Source organism: Mustelus asterias, chromosome 18 (assembly GCF_964213995.1).
Source record: "Mustelus asterias chromosome 18, sMusAst1.hap1.1, whole genome shotgun sequence".
Taxonomy (NCBI): domain Eukaryota; kingdom Metazoa; phylum Chordata; class Chondrichthyes; order Carcharhiniformes; family Triakidae; genus Mustelus; species Mustelus asterias.
In genome coordinates this window covers 20,146,445-20,163,407 of record NC_135818.1, presented here as the reverse complement: position 1 = coordinate 20,163,407, position 16,963 = coordinate 20,146,445, and the positions used below count along the sequence as shown (strand labels likewise).

The following is a 16,963-nucleotide window of genomic DNA, read 5'->3' as shown; positions in this document are numbered from 1 at the left end:
GGTTAAAGTCCAACAGGTTTTTTTGGTATCAAAAGCCACTAGCTTTCGGAGCGCTGCTCCTTCGTCAGGTGAGTGGGAGATCTGCTCATAAACAGCAAACAGGGCATAGAAAGACACAAACTCAATTTACTGAATAATGATTGGAATGCGAGTCTTTACAGCTAATCAAGTCTTAAAGGTACAGACAATGTGAGTGGAGAGAGCATTAAGCACAGGTTAAAGAGATGTGTATTGTCTCCAGACAGGACAGCCAGTGAGATTTTGCAAGTCCAGGCAAGTTGTGGGGGTTACAGATAGTGTGACATGAACCCAAGATCCCGGTTGAGGCCATCCTCATGAGTGCGGAACTTGGCTATCAGTCTCTGCTCAGCGACTCTGCGCTGTCGCGTGTCGTGAAGGCTGCCTTGGAGAACGCTTACCCGAATATCAGAGGCCGAATGCCCGTGACCGCTGAAGTGCTCCCCAACAGGAAGAGAACAGTCTTGCCTGGTGATTGTTGAGCGGTGTTCATTTATCCGTTGTCATAGCATCTGCATGGTTTCCCCAATGTACCATGCCTCGGGACATCCTTTCCTGCAGCGTATCAGGTCGACAATGTTGGCCGAGTTGCAAGAGTAGGTACCATGTACCTGGTGGATGGTGTTCTCACGTGAGATGATGGCATCTGTGTCGATGATCCGGCACGTCTTGCAGAGGTTGCTGTGGCAGGGTTGTGTGGTGTCGTGGTCACTGTTCTCCTGAAGGCTGGGTAGTTTGCTGCGGACAATGGTCTGTTTGAGGTTGTGCGGTTGTTTGAAGGCAAGAAGTGGGGGTGTGGGATGGCCTTGGCGAGATGTTCGTCTTCATCGATGGCATGTTGAAGGCTCTGGAGAAGATGTCGTAGTTTCTCCGCTCCGGGGAAGTACTGGACGACGAAGGGTACTCTGTCCGCCGTGTCCCGTGTTTGTTTTCTGAGGAGGTCGGTGCGTTTTTTCGCCGTGGCACGTCGGAACTGTCGACAATCACCAGGCAAGACTGTTCTCTTCCTGTTGGGGAACACTTCAGCGGTCACGGACATTTGGCCTCTGATCTTCGGGTAAGCATTCTCCAAGGCGGCCTTCACAAAACACGACAGCGCAGAGTCGCTGAGCAGAAACTGATAGCCAGGTTCCGCACACATGAGGACGGCCTCAACCGGGATCTTGGGTTCATGTCACACTATCGGTAACCCCCACAACTTGCCTGGACTTGCAAAATCTCACTGGCTGTCCTGTCTGGAAACAATACACATCTCTTTAACCTGTGCTTAATACTCTCTCCACTCACATTGTCTGCACCTTTAAGACTTGATTAGCTGTAAAGACTCGCATTCCAATCATTATTTATTATTCTGTAAATTGAGTGTCTTTATATGCCCTGTTTGCTGTTTATAAGCAGATCTCCCACTCACCTGACGAAGGTGCAGCGCTCCGAAAGCTAGTGGCGTTTGATACCAAATAAACTTATTGGACTTCAACCTGGTGTTGTTAGACTCCTTACTGCAAGATTGGATATCAGTGACAAGATGAACTCAATCCTACAGAGGTTGAAAAGTGGATGGCTTCCCAGGATAGCATTGGGATAATTGAGTAAATGAGTAACAGAGCGTGGAGAGGGGTTCCAAAACAGACAGAAGAGAATGGGAGCAACTGCAACAATGAACTGACCTTTGACATTGACACTCGCTGTCCTGGAAACAGTTACTCCCTTTTGGTTGTGTGCTTCACAGGTAAAGGTGGTCAGTCTTTTAATTCCTGAGGACAGCAATGGCAGAGAGACAAGACGTTACATTCTACAGATTCAAAGTCAGCAGCACCTCAGTCCAGCTGAAGAGGAGTAGTTCATGAAGGTTGGTCTTGTGTCGGGAGCAGAACGAGACATCAAAGTGAATCAGCAAGAACTTTGAATTAGCTACTTTCAGCTAAGGCTGGAATAGGACAAGGCAATTGGCTCCAGAGGAACAGAAGGACTCCATTCAGCCCCTGCAGCCCATTTAATTAGATCATTGACCGCAACGCCATTTAAACCCTTTGTCCCATCTGGGAGTCCTAGCTCAGGCCTCTCTGATGGTTAACTTGCAGGTTGAGTTGGTAGTTAAGGAGGCAAATGCAACGTTAGCATTCATTTCGAGAGGACTAGAATACAAAAGCAGGGATGTACTGCTGAGGCTTTATAAGGCCTCTGGTCAGATCCTATTTGGAGTATTGCAAGCAATTTTGGGCTCCGTATCCAAGGAAGGATGTGCTGGTTCTGGAGAGGGTCCAGTGGAGGTTCCCGGGAATGAAAAGCTTGACGTATGAGGACCGTTTGAGGACTCTGGGTCTGTACTCGATGGAGTTTAGAAGGATGAGGGGGGATCTCATTGAAGCTTACAGAATACTGAAAGGCCTGGGTAGAGTGGGCGTGGGGAAGATGTTTCCATTAGTCGGAGAGACTGGGATCTGAGGGCACAGCCTCAGAGTAAAGGGATGACCCGTTAGAACCGAGATGAGGAGGAATTTCTTCAGCCAGAGGGCAGTGAATCTGTGGAATTCATTGCCACAGGTCAGGTCATTGAGTATATTTAAGACAGAGATAGCTAGATTCTTGATTGGTAAGGGGATCAAAGGTTACGGGGAAAAGGCGGGAGAATGGGGTTGAAAACTTATCAGCCATGATTGAATGTTGGAGCGGACTCGATGGGCCGAATGGCCTAATTCTGCTTCGAGGTCTTATGGTTTTATATCTCTTGATACGTTTAGCACACACAAATCCACCAATCTCAGTCTTCAAAGCTCCAATTGAGCCCCAGCACCCACGACCTTCCCATGATCTGTTTGGGAGAGTCTCAGATTGCTTTGTGTGAGAGAACATTTCCAAATTGCGCCCGAGTGACCTGCTGTCCTTGAGTTTGAGAAGAGGACATTTTCACCTCAGAATTCTGTTCGCTGCCCACTGACCGCCCCCCACTTTCTGGAAAACCTGTGTCTGCAGAAGTTAGGCAAGAACCAAGAGCCGGCTCAACTGTGATGTCCCCCACGGCCGGACAGCTTCCAGTCACCACAGAAAGGAAAAGGCTGCCAGAATGGATGAATGCCCGATCAACTGTGTCATCATCTCTCACAGCCGAGGAGCTGAAAAGAGGAGATTCAAGAACTGAAACTCTGAATGCTGTTCTCTGCATCAGCATTCCCATCAGAATCTGATGCGATGAAGGGCCAGTCATGACCCCATTTTGTGTTAGGCCCTTCGTATGTAACAATCAAGGGCTTACTGCAAGATTGGTTTGCACGAAGGAGGTATGCAGGAAAACTAGGCCGACATGTGGCCTGACTGTGGTTATTGTAGTGTCAGCGTCAGCTATATAAAGAGTTAATGTGGGACTAATACACTCTGCAAAGGAACACATGACCCAAATTTGGAGGGCTGCCTTGTACTGGACAAAGACATGTGTAGAGACAAACTTGGAGACAGCTCCGAGCTTATACTTTATACTGTATATATGTATATATATATACATATATATAGCAGGTAAACACTTGCTATTAAACTGTACAAGATTCAGGTGAGATCTAGTGAACCACACACAACAGTTTATTACAGGGATTACAATCAACATGGTAAGTTTCAAATAGAGTTAGGGAGCTGGGAAGGCAATGATTATTCTCTATATAAACCATCTGAACCTCTCACTCTCTGCTAAAAGACCAAAGTCCTGATATTTTCTTTTCTGGATGTCACTTTTTAGAGTTCTTTTTTGCGCTTGCTATTTTAAGAGCCTCTTCATTTATCTCATAGTCAGCACATGGGTTCACTCCCAAGTATCAATTATTCCACACAGAAAATATCTCATCCCCTTGATTAGATTCCAGTCTGTAACTCACCCCTGGGTATCCATTATTCTATATATAAACCATCTGAACCCCTTGATTAGATTCCAGTCTAACTCACTCCTGGGTATCCATTATTCTATATATAAACCATCTGAACCCCTCGATTAGATTCCAGTCAGTAACTCACTCCCGGGCATCCATTATTCTATATATAAACCATCTGAACCCCTCGATTAGATTCCAGTCTGTAACTCACTCCCGGGCATCCATTATTCTATATATAAACCATCTGAACCCCTCGATTAGATTCCAGTCTGTAACTCACTCCCGGGCATCCATTATTCTATATATAAACCATCTGAACCCCTCGATTAGATTCCAGTCTGTAACTCACTCCCGGGTATCCATTATTCTATATATAAACCATCTGAACCCCTCGATTAGATTCCAGTCTGTAACTCACTCCCGGGTATCCATTATTCTATATATAAACCATCTGAACCCCTCGATTAGATTCCAGTCTGTAACTCACTCCCGGGTATCCATTATTCTATATATAAACCATCTGAACCCCTCGATTAGATTCCAGTTTGTAACTCACTCCCGGGTATCCATTATTCTATATATAAACCATCTGAACCCCTCGATTAGATTCCAGTTTGTAACTCACTCCCGGGCATCCATTATTCTATATATAAACCATCTGAACCCCTCGATTAGATTCCAGTTTGTAACTCACTCCCGGGCATCCATTATTCTATATATAAACCATCTGAATCCCTCGATTAGATTCCAGTTTGTAACTCACTCCCGGGTATCCATTATTCTATATATAAACCATCTGAACCCCTCGATTAGATTCCAGTTTGTAACTCACTCCCGGGCATCCATTATTCTATATATAAACCATCTGAATCCCTCGATTAGATTCCAGTTTGTAACTCACTCCCGGGTATCCATTATTCTATATATAAACCATCTGAACCCCTCGATTAGATTCCAGTCTGTAACTCACTCCCGGGTATCCATTATTCTATATATAAACCATCTGAACCCCTCGATTAGATTCCAGTCTGTAACTCACTCCCAGATATCCATTATTCTGTATATAAACCATCTGAACCCCTCGATTAGATTCCAGTCTGTAACTCACTCCCGGGTATCCATTATTCTATATATAAACCATCTGAACCCCTCGATTAGATTCCAGTTTGTAACTCACTCCCGGGCATCCATTATTCTATATATAAACCATCTGAATCCCTCGATTAGATTCCAGTTTGTAACTCACTCCCGGGTATCCATTATTCTATATATAAACCATCTGAACCCCTCGATTAGATTCCAGTCTGAAACTCACTCCCGGGTATCCATTATTCTATATATAAACCATCTGAACCCCTCGATTAGATTCCAGTTTGTAACTCACTCCCGGGTATCCATTATTCTATATATAAACCATCTGAACCCCTCGATTAGATTCCAGTCTGTAACTCACTCCTGGGTATCCATTATTCTATATATAAACCATGTGAACCCCTCGATTAGATTCCAGTCTGTAACTCACTCCCGGGTATCCATTATTCTATATATAAACCATGTGAAGTCTCTATCTGTCTATCCTCTTCACACTGCACAGTGTTTTTAATAATCATTGGTGTGAATGAAACAGCAATGAGTGTGTTTCTGTACATGTTGAATGCTGTCTCGGAGATGTGCTCAGTGGGGGAACAGGCCTCCAGGCACCAAAGGCTGGCGTGGTTGTCGCGAGTAGGGGAGTTCTGCACACTTCCAAGAAAAATTCCTCCAAAGCATTGCCTCCTCTGCATACTGTGAGCCGGCTGGGTGCTGAGGGGGTGGGGAGGTTGCTGACAACTGCTGGCCTACTGAGAGAATGTGGCTCAGCAGACTTATTCACAAGACAGCTCACAGGCAAGTAGCAAGAGCAAGCTTCAACCTGCTGCAGGAACTGCAAGTTTCAATGTACAGATGTTAATCTAATAGGTTTACAATGAAGCAATTACAAGAGCAAGAGTTCCTGCTGAGACTTTAGAAATCAGAACTGATTGTAAAATACAGCTGGTGCCACATCGCCTGAGCAGCACTGGCATTTCCGAGGAATATGGGGTGGCACGGTGGCACAGTGGTTAGCACTGTTACCTCGCAGTGCCAGGGACCTGGGTTTGATTCCCGGCTTGGGTCACTGTCTGTGCGGAGTCTGCATGTTCTCCCCATGTCTGCGTGGGTTTCCTCCGGGTGCTCCGGTTTCCTCCCAAAAGACGTGCTGGTCAGGTGCATTGGCCGTGCTAAATTCTCCCTCAGTGTACCCGAACAGGTGCCAGAGTGTGGCAACTAGTGGACTTTCACAGTAATTTCATTGCAATGTTAATGTATGCCTACTTGTGACAATAATTTTTTTTAAATGAATATGGTACACGTCGTCTGTTCAATGCCAAGCAACTGTTCCTCCGCCTTAGACCGTTGTCGCATTCTTACGCAGGTTGATGCCATTTTGTTTGGGCACTGCCTGGTGCCAGATTTTGTTGCACAGTATGAATTCTTAATTAATTTGAACCTTTCCAGTTGTGTGAGTTCTCCCTCTGTCCGCAACAACAGCTGGCACCAATCTTATCTGTGCAAAATAATCTATTAATGGGTGCCCATTATAACAGAAGTGGAACCCATTCACAGAGTATGAAAGCTAATTTCAACCCTGCAGAAATACACTCTCAAAGGATCTGCACATTCAAGGACATTCAATTCAAATCACACAATAACAAAATGTCGAACATAGCATTCCCACAGAGTCTAATATCGATAGAGTCACAGACACCCAGTGAGAGAGTTCAGTATCGATACAGTGAATCACAGTGAGAGAGTTCAGTATCGATACAGTGAATCACAGTGAGAGAGTTCAGAATTGATACAGTGACTCCCAGTGAGAGAGTTCAGAATTGATACAGTGAATCACAGTGAGAGAGTTCAGTATTGATACAGTGAATCACAGTGAGAGAGTTCAGTATTGATACAGTGAATCACAGTGAGAGAGTTCAGTATTGATACAGTGAATCACAGTGAGAAAGTTCAGTACTGATACAGTGAATCACAGTGAGAGAGTTCAGTATCAATACAGTGACTCCCAGTGAGAGAGTTCAGTATCAATACAGTGACTCCCAGTGAGAGAGTTCAGTATCAATACACTGACTCCCAGTGAGAGAGATCAGTATCAATACAGTGACTCCCAGTGAGAGAGTTCAGTATCAATACACTGACTCCCAGTGAGAGAGTTCAGTATCAATACAGTGACTCCCAGTGAGAACGATCAGTATCAATACAGTGACTCCCAGTGAGAGGGGTCAGTATCAATACTGTGACTCCCAGTGAGAGGGGTCAGTATCGATACAGTGACTCCCAGTAAGAACAAAGAAGAAAGAACAGTACAGCACAGGAAACAGGCCCTTCGACCCTCCAAGCCTGTGCCACTCATTGGTCCAACTAGACCATCCATTTGTATCCCTCAATTCCCAGACTGTTCATGTGACTATCCAGGTAAGTCTTAAACAATGCCAGCGTGCCTGCCTCCACCACCCTACTTGGCAGCGCATTCCAGGCCCCCACCACCCTCTGTGTAAAAAACGTCCCTCTGATATCTGAGTTATACCTCGCCCCTCTCACCTTGAGCCCGTGACCCGTCGTGATCGTCACCTCCGACCTGGGAAAAAGCTTCCCACTGTTCACCCTATCTATAACCTTCATAATTTTGTACTCCTCTATTAGGTCTCCCCTCATTCTCTGTCTTTCCAGGGAGAACAACCCCAGTTTACCCAATCTCTCCTCATAGCTAAGACCCTCCATACCAGGCAACATCCTGGTATATCTGCACTCTCTCTAAAGCCTCCACGTCCTTCTGGTAGTGCGGCGACAAGAACTAGACACAGTATTCCAAATGTGGCCGAACCAGCGTTCTATACAGCTGCAACATCAGACTCCAGCTTTTATACTCTATACCCCGTCCTATAAAGGCAAGCATACCATATGCCTTCTTCACCACCTTCTCCACACTGTGCTGCCACCTTCAAGGATTTGTGGACTTGCACACCTAGGTCCCTCTGTGTTTCTATACTCTTGATGGCTCTGCCATTTATTGTATAACTCCCCCCTACATTAGTTCTTCCAAAATGCATCACTTCGCATTTATCTGGATTAAATTCCATCTGCCATTTCTCCGCCCAATTTTCCAGCCTATCTATATCCTGCTGTATTGTCCGACAATGTTTATCGCTATCCGCAAGAGAGTTGACTATCGATACAGTGACTCCCAGTGAGAGAGATCAGTATCGATACAGTGGCTAAACAGTGAGAGAGATCAGTATCGATACAGTAACTCCCAGTGAGCGAGATCAGTATTGATAGCGTGACTCCCAGTGAGAGAGTTCAGTAGCAATATAGTGACTCCCAGTGAAAGAGTTCTGTATCGATACATTGAATCTCAGTGACAGTGTCCAGTATCGATAGAGTGACTCGCAGTGAGAGAGTTCAGTATCGATAGAGTGACTCCCAGCGAGAGAGATCAGTATCGATACAGTGATTCCCAGTGAGAGAGAAAAGTATCGATACAGTGACTCCCAGTGAGAGCATTCAGTATCGATACAGTGACTCCCAGTGAGAGAGTTCAGTATCGATACAGTGATTCCCAGTGAGAGAGTTCAGTATCGATACAGTGACTCCCAGTGAGAGCATTCAGTATCGATACCGTGACTCCCAGTGAGAGAGATCAGTATCGATACAGTGACTCCCAGTGAGAGAGTTCAGTATCGATACAGTGACTCCCAGTGAGAGCATTCAGTATCGATACAGTGACTCCCAGTGAGAGAGTTCAGTATCGATACAGTGATTCCCAGTGAGAGAGTTCAGTATCGATACAGTGACTCCCAATGAGAGAGATCAGTATCGATACAGTGACTGCCAGTGAGAGAGATCAGTATCGATACAGTGACTGCCAGTGAGAGAGTTCAGTATCGATACTGTGACTAAACAGTGAGAGAGATCAGTATCGATACAGTGACTCCCAGTGAGTGACATCAGTATCGATACAGTGACTCCCAGTGAGTGAGATCAGTATCGATACAGTGACTCTCAGTGAGCGAGATCAGTATCGATACAGTGACAGACTCCCTGTGAGAGAGTTCAGTATCGATACAGTGACTCCCAGTGAGTGAGAACAGTATCGATACAGTGACTCCCAGTGAGAGAGTTCAGTATCGATACAGTGACTCCCAGTGAGAGAGATCAGTATCAATACAGTGACTCCCAGCAAGAGAGTTCAGTATCGGTACAGTGACTCCCAGTGAGTGAGATCAGTATCGATACAGTGACTCCCAGTGAGCGAGATCAGTATCAATACAGTGACTCCCAGTGAGAGAGTTCAGTAGCAATACAGTGACTCGCAGTGAGAGAGTTCAGTATCGAGACAGTGACTCCCAGTGAGAATGTTCAGTATCGATACAGTGACTCTCAGTGAGAGAGTTCAGTATCGGTACAGTGACTCCCAGTCAGTGAGATCAGTATCGATACAGTGACTCCCAGTGAGAGACTTCAATCTCGATACATTGACTCCCAGTGAGAGAGTTCAGTATCGATACAGTGACTCCCAGTGAGAGACTTCAATCTCGATACATTGACTCCCAGTGAGAGAGTTCAGTATCGATACAGTGACTCCCAGTGAGAGACTTCAATCTCGATACATTGACTCCCAGTGAGAGAGTTCAGTATCGATACAGTGACTCCCAGTGAGAGACTTCAATCTCGATACAGTGACTCACAGTGAGAGAGTTCAGTATCGATACAGTGACTCCCAGTGAGAGAGATCAGTATCAATACAGTGACTCCCAGCGAGAGAGTTCAGTATCAATACAGTGACTCCCAGTGAGAGAGTTCAGTAACGGTACAGTGACTCCCAGTGAGTGAGATCAGTATCGATACAGTGACTCCCAGTGAGCGAGATCAGTATCAATACAGTGACTCCCAGTGAGAGAGTTCAATATCGGTACAGTGACTCCCAGTGAGAGAGATCAGTATCGATACAGTGACTCCCAGCGAGAGAGTTCAGTATCGATACAGTGACTCCCAGCGAGAGAGTTCAGTATCAATACAGTGACTCCCAGTGAGAGAGTTCAGTAGCAATACAGTGACTCGCAGTGAGAGAGTTCAGTATCGATACATTGACTCCCAGTGAGAACGTTCAGTATCGATACAGTGACTCTCAGTGAGAGAGTTCAGTATCGATACAGTGACTCCCAGTGAGTGAGATCAGTATCGATACAGTGACTCCCAGTGAGCGAGATCAGTATCGACATAGTGACTGCCAGTGAGAAAGTTCAAGATTGATACAGTGACTCCCAGCGAGAGAGATCAGTATCAATACTGTGATCCCCAGTGAGAGAGTTCAGTAATGCCACAGTGACTCCCAGTGAGAGACTTCAGTGTCGGAACGTTGACAGGCTGCCAGTGAGAGTTCAGTATCGATACAGTGAGTCTCAGTGAGAGAGTTCAGTATCGATCGTGACTCCCAGTGAGAGAGTTCAGTGTAGATACAGTGACAGACTCCCAGTGAGAGAGTTCAGTATCGAAACAGTGACTCCCAGTCAGTGAGATCAGTATGTTTACAGTGACTCCCAGTGAGAGACTTCAATCTCGATACATTGACTCCCAGTGAGAGAGTTCAGTATCGATACAGTGACTCCCAGTGAGAGAGTTCTGTATCGATACAGTGACTCCCAGTGAGAGACTTCAATCTCGATACATTGACTCCCAGTGAGAGAGTTCAGTATCGATACAGTGACTCCCAGTGAGAGACTTCAATCTCGATACATTGACTCCCAGTGAGAGAGTTCAGTATCGATACAGTGACTCCCAGTGAGAGACTTCAATCTCGATACAGTGACTCCCAGTGAGAGAGTTCAGTATCGATACAGTGACTCCCAGTGAGAGAGTTCAGTATCGATACAGTGACTGCCAGTGAGAGAGTCCAGTATCGATACAGTGACTCCCAGTGAGAGAGTTCAATCTCGATACAGTGACTCCCAGTGAGAGAGTTCAGTATCGATACAGTGACTCCCAGTGAGAGAGTTCAATCTCGATACAGTGACTCCCAGTGAGAGAGTTCAGTATCGATACAGTGACTCCCAGTGAGAGAATTCAGTATCATCACAGTGACTCCCAGTGAGAGAGTTCAGTATCAATACAGCGACTCCCAGTGAGAGTGTTCAGTATCAAAACAGTGACTCCCAGTGAGAGAGTTCAGTATCGCCACAGTGACTCTCAGTGAGAAAGATCAGTATCGCCACAGTGACTCCCAGTGAGAAAGATCAGTATCGAAACAGTGACTCCCAGTGAGAGAGTTCAGTATCGATACAGTGACTCCCAATGAGAGAGTTCAGTATCGATACAGTGAGTCCCAGCGAGAGAGTTCAGGATCAACACAGTGACTCCCAGTGCGAGAGTTCAGTATCGATACAGTGACTCCCAGTGAGAGAGATCAGTATCGATAGAGTGACTCCCAGTGAGAGACTTCAGTATCGATACAGTGACTCCCAGTGAGAGAGATCAGTATTGATACAGTGACACCCAGTGAGAGAGTTCAGTATCAATTCTGTGACAGACTCCCAGTGAGAGAGTTCAGTATCGACACAGTGACTCCCAATGGGAGACTTCAGTATCGATACAGTGACTCCCAGTGAGAGAGTGCAGTATCGATACAGTGACTCCCAGTGAGAGAGTTCAGTATCGATACAGTGACTTCCAGTAAGAAAGTTCAAGATCGATACAGTGACTCCCAGCGAGAGAGATCAGTATCAATACTGTGATCCCCAGTGAGAGAGTTCAGTAATGCCACAGTGACTCCCAGTGAGAGACTTCAGTGTCGGAACATTGACAGGCTGCCAGTGAGAGTTCAGTATCGATACAGTGCCTCCCAGCGAGAGACTTCAGTATCGATACAGTGACTCCCAGCGAGAGAGTTCAGTAGCAATACAGTGACTCCCAGTGAGAGAGTTCAGTATCGATACAGTGACTCCCAGTGAGAACATTCAGTATCGATACAGTGACTCTCAGTGAGAGAGTTAGGTATCGATACAGTGACTCCCAGTGAGTGAGATCAGTATCGATACAGTGACTCCCAGTGAGTGAGATCAGTATCGATACAGTGACTCCCAGTGAGCGAGATCAGTATCGACATAGTGACTGCCAGTGAGAAAGTTCAAGATTGATACAGTGACTCCCAGCGAGAGAGATCAGTATCAATACTGTAATCCCCAGTGAGAGAGTTCAGTAATGCCACAGTGACTCCCAGTGAGAGACTTCAGTGTCGGAACATTGACAGGCTGCCAGTGAGAGTTCAGTATCGATACAGTGAGTCTCAGTGAGAGAGTTCAGTATCGATCGTGACTCCCAGTGAGAGAGTTCAGTGTAGATACAGTGACAGACTCCCAGTGAGAGAGTTCAATATCGAAACAGTGACTCCCAGTCAGTGAGATCAGTATCGATACAGTGACTCCCAGTGAGAGACTTCAATCTCGATACATTGACTCCCAGTGAGAGAGTTCAGTATCGATACAGTGACTCCCAGTGAGAGAGTTCTGTATCGATACAGTGACTCCCAGTGAGAGACTTCAATCTCGATACATTGACTCCCAGTGAGAGAGTTCAGTATCGATACAGTGACTCCCAGTGAGAGAGTTCAGTATCGATACAGTGACTCCCAGTGAGAGACTTCAATCTCGATACATTGACTCCCAGTGAGAGAGTTCAGTATCGATACAGTGACTCCCAGTGAGAGAGTTCTGTATCGATACAGTGACTCCCAGTGAGAGACTTCAATCTCGATACATTGACTCCCAGTGAGAGAGTTCAGTATCGATACAGTGACTCCCAGTGAGAGACTTCAATCTCGATACAGTGACTCCCAGTGAGAGAGTTCAGTATCGATACAGTGACTCCCAGTGAGAGACTTCAATCTCGATACAATGACTCCCAGTGAGAGAGTTCAATATCGAAACAGTGACTCCCAGTGAGAGAGTTCAGTATCGATACAGTGACTGCCAGTGAGAGAGTCCAGTATCGACACAGTGACTCCCAGTGAGAGAGTTCAATCTCGATACAGTTACTCCCAGTGAGAGAGTTCAGTATCGATACAGTGACTCCCAGTGAGAGACTTCAATCTCGATACAGTGACTCCCAGTGAGAGAGTTCAGTATCGATACAGTGACTCCCAATGAGAGAATTCAGTATCAACACAGTGACTCCCAGTGAGAGAGTTCAGTATCGAAACAGTGACTCCCAGTGAGAGAGTTCAGTATCGCCACAGTGACTCCCAGTGAGAAAGATCAGTATCGCCACTGTGACTCCCAGTGAGAGAGTTCAGTATCGATACAGTGAGTCCCAGCGAGAGAGTTCAGGATCAACACAGTGACTCCCAGTGCGAGAGTTCAGTATCGATACAGTGACTCCCAATGAGAGAGATCAGTATCGATACAGTGACTCCCAGTGAGAGAGTTCAGTATCGATACAGTGACTCCCAGTGAGAGAGATCAGTATCGATACAGTGACTAAACAGTGAGAGAGATCAGTATCGATACAGTGTTTCCCAGTGAGAGAGTTCAGTATCCATAGAGTGACTCCCAGTGACAGACTTCAGTATCGATACAGTGACTCCCAGTGAGAGAGTTCAGTATCGATACAGTGACTCCCAGTGAGAGAGTTCAGTATCGATACAGTGACTCCCAGTGAGTGACATCAGTATCGATACAGTGACTCCCAGTGAGTGAGATCAGTATCGATACAGTGACAGACTCCCTGTGAGAGAGTTCAGTATCGATACAGTGACTCCCAGTGAGTGACATCAGTATCGATACAGTGACAGACTCCCTGTGAGAGAGTTCAGTTTCGATACAGTGACTCCCAGCGAGAGAGTTCAGTATCAATACAGTGACTCCCAGTGAGAGAGTTCAGTATCGATACAGTGACTCCCAGTGAGTGACATCAGTATCGATACAGTGACTCCCAGTGAGTGAGATCAGTATCGATACAGTGACTCCCAGTGAGCGAGATCAGTATTGATACAGTGACAGACTCCCAGTGAGAGAGTTCAGTATCGATACAGTGACTCCCAGTGAGTGACATCAGTATCGATACAGTGACTCCCAGTGAGTGAGATCAGTATCGAAACAGTGACTCCCAGTGAGCGAGATCAGTATCGATATAGTGATAGACTCCCAGCGAGAGAGTTCAGTATCAATACAGTGACTCCCAGTGAGAGAGTTCAGTAGCAATACTGTGACTCCCAGTGAGCGAGATCAGTATCGACATAGTGACTGCCAGTGAGAAAGTTCAAGATTGATACAGTGACTCCCAGCGAGAGAGATCAGTATCAATACTGTAATCCCCAGTGAGAGAGTTCAGTAATGCCACAGTGACTCCCAGTGAGAGACTTCAGTGTCGGAACATTGACAGGCTGCCAGTGAGAGTTCAGTATCGATACAGTGAGTCTCAGTGAGAGAGTTCAGTATCGATCGTGACTCCCAGTGAGAGAGTTCAGTGTAGATACAGTGACAGACTCCCAGTGAGAGAGTTCAGTATCGAAACAGTGACTCCCAGTCAGTGAGATCAGTATCGATACAGTGACTCCCAGTGAGAGACTTCAATCTCGATACATTGACTCCCAGTGAGAGAGTTCAGTATCGATACAGTGACTCCCAGTGAGAGAGTTCTGTATCGATACAGTGACTCCCAGTGAGAGACTTCAATCTCGATACATTGACTCCCAGTGAGAGAGTTCAGTATCGATACAGTGACTCCCAGTGAGAGAGTTCAGTATCGATACAGTGACTCCCAGTGAGAGACGTCAATCTCGATACATTGACTCCCAGTGAGAGAGTTCAGTATCGATACAGTGACTCCCAGTGAGAGAGTTCTGTATCGATACAGTGACTCCCAGTGAGAGACTTCAATCTCGATACATTGACTCCCAGTGAGAGAGTTCAGTATCGATACAGTGACTCCCAGTGAGAGACTTCAATCTCGATACAGTGACTCCCAGTGAGAGAGTTCAGTATCGATACAGTGACTCCCAGTGAGAGACTTCAATCTCGATACAATGACTCCCAGTGAGAGAGTTCAGTATCGAAACAGTGACTCCCAGTGAGAGAGTTCAGTATCGATACAGTGACTGCCAGTGAGAGAGTCCAGTATCGACACAGTGACTCCCAGTGAGAGAGTTCAATCTCGATACAGTGACTCCCAGTGAGAGAGTTCAGTATCGATACAGTGACTCCCAGTGAGAGACTTCAATCGCGATACAGTGACTCCCAGTGAGAGAGTTCAGTATCAACACAGTGACTCCCAGTGAGAGAGTTCAGTATCGAAACAGTGACTCCCAGTGAGAGAGTTCAGTATCGCCACAGTGACTCCCAGTGAGAAAGATCAGTATCGCCACTGTGACTCCCAGTGAGAGAGTTCAGTATCGATACAGTGAGTCCCAGCGAGAGAGTTCAGGATCAACACAGTGACTCCCAGTGCGAGAGTTCAGTATCGATACAGTGACTCCCAATGAGAGAGATCAGTATCGATACAGTGACTCCCAGTGAGAGAGTTCAGTATCGATACAGTGACTCCCAGTGAGAGAGATCAGTATCGATACAGTGACTAAACAGTGAGAGAGTTCAGTATCGATACAGTGACTCCCAATGAGAGAGTTCAGTATCCATAGAGTGACTCCCAGTGACAGACTTCAGTATCGATACAGTGACTCCCAGTGAGAGAGTTCAGTATCGATACAGTGACTCCCAGTGAGAGAGTTCAGTATCGATACAGTGACTCCCAGTGAGTGACATCAGTATCGATACAGTGACAGACTCCCTGTGAGAGAGTTCAGTTTCGATACAGTGACTCCCAGTGAGAGAGATCAGTATCGATACAGTGTCTCCCAGCGAGAGAGTTCAGTATCAATACAGTGACTCCCAGTGAGAGAGTTCAGTATCGATACAGTGACTCCCAGTGAGTGACATCAGTATCGATACAGTGACTCCCAGTGAGTGAGATCAGTATCGATACAGTGACTCCCAGTGAGCGAGATCAGTATTGATACAGTGACAGACTCCCAGTGAGAGAGTTCAGTATCGATACAGTGACTCCCAGTGAGTGACTTCAGTATCGATACAGTGACTCCCAGTGAGTGAGATCAGTATCGAAACAGTGACTCCCAGTGAGCGAGATCAGTATCGATACAGTGATAGACTCCCAGCGAGAGAGTTCAGTATCAATACAGTGACTCCCAGTGAGAGAGTTCAGTAGCAATACTGTGACTCCCAGTGAGAGAGTTCAGTAGCAATACAGTGACTCCCAGTGAGAACGATCAGTATCGATACAGTGACTCTCAGTGAGAGAGTTCAGTATCGATACAGTGACTCCCAGTGAGCAAGATCAGTATCGACATAGTGACTGCCAGTGAGAAAGTTCAGGATCGATACAGTGACTCCCAGTGAGAGACTTCAGTATCGATACAGTGACTCACAGCGAGAGAGTTCAGTAATGCCACAGTGACTCCCAGTGAGAGACTTCAGTGTCGGAACATTGACAGGCTGCCAGTGAGAGTTCAGTATCGATACAGTGAGTCTCAGTGAGAGAGTTCAGTATCGATAGTGACTCCCAGTGAGAGAGTTCAGTGTAGATACAGTGACAGACTCCCAGTGAGAGAGTTCAGTATCGAAACAGTGACTCCCAGTGAGTGACATCAGTATCGATACAGTGACTCCCAGTGAGTGAGATCAGTATCGAAACAGTGACTCCCAGTGAGCGAGATCAGTATCGATACAGTGACTCCCAGTGAGAGAGTTCAGTATCGATACAGTGACTCCCAGTGAGAGAGTTCAGTATCGATACAGTGACTCCCAGTGAGTGACATCAGTATCGATACAGTGACAGACTCCCTGTGAGAGAGTTCAGTTTCGATACAGTGACTCCCAGTGAGAGAGATCAGTATCGATACAGTGTCTCCCAGCGAGAGAGTTCAGTATCAATACAGTGACTCCCAGTGAGAGAGTTCAGTATCGATACAGTGACTCCCAGTGAGTGACATC

The 16,963-nt window shown here is 46.2% G+C and overlaps 1 protein-coding gene across 1 annotated transcript in view; it reads right to left on the bottom strand.

The window, feature by feature from the left end:
- The window catches only part of tyro3 (TYRO3 protein tyrosine kinase), a 139,256-nt gene that overhangs the window by 80,938 nt on the left and 41,355 nt on the right, over nucleotides 1-16,963 (bottom strand). Inside the window, exon 5 of the mRNA XM_078233494.1 lies at nucleotides 1,686-1,772. Coding sequence (XP_078089620.1) covers nucleotides 1,686-1,772 — 87 coding nt within the window. The remainder of the gene's footprint in view (nucleotides 1-1,685; nucleotides 1,773-16,963) is intronic.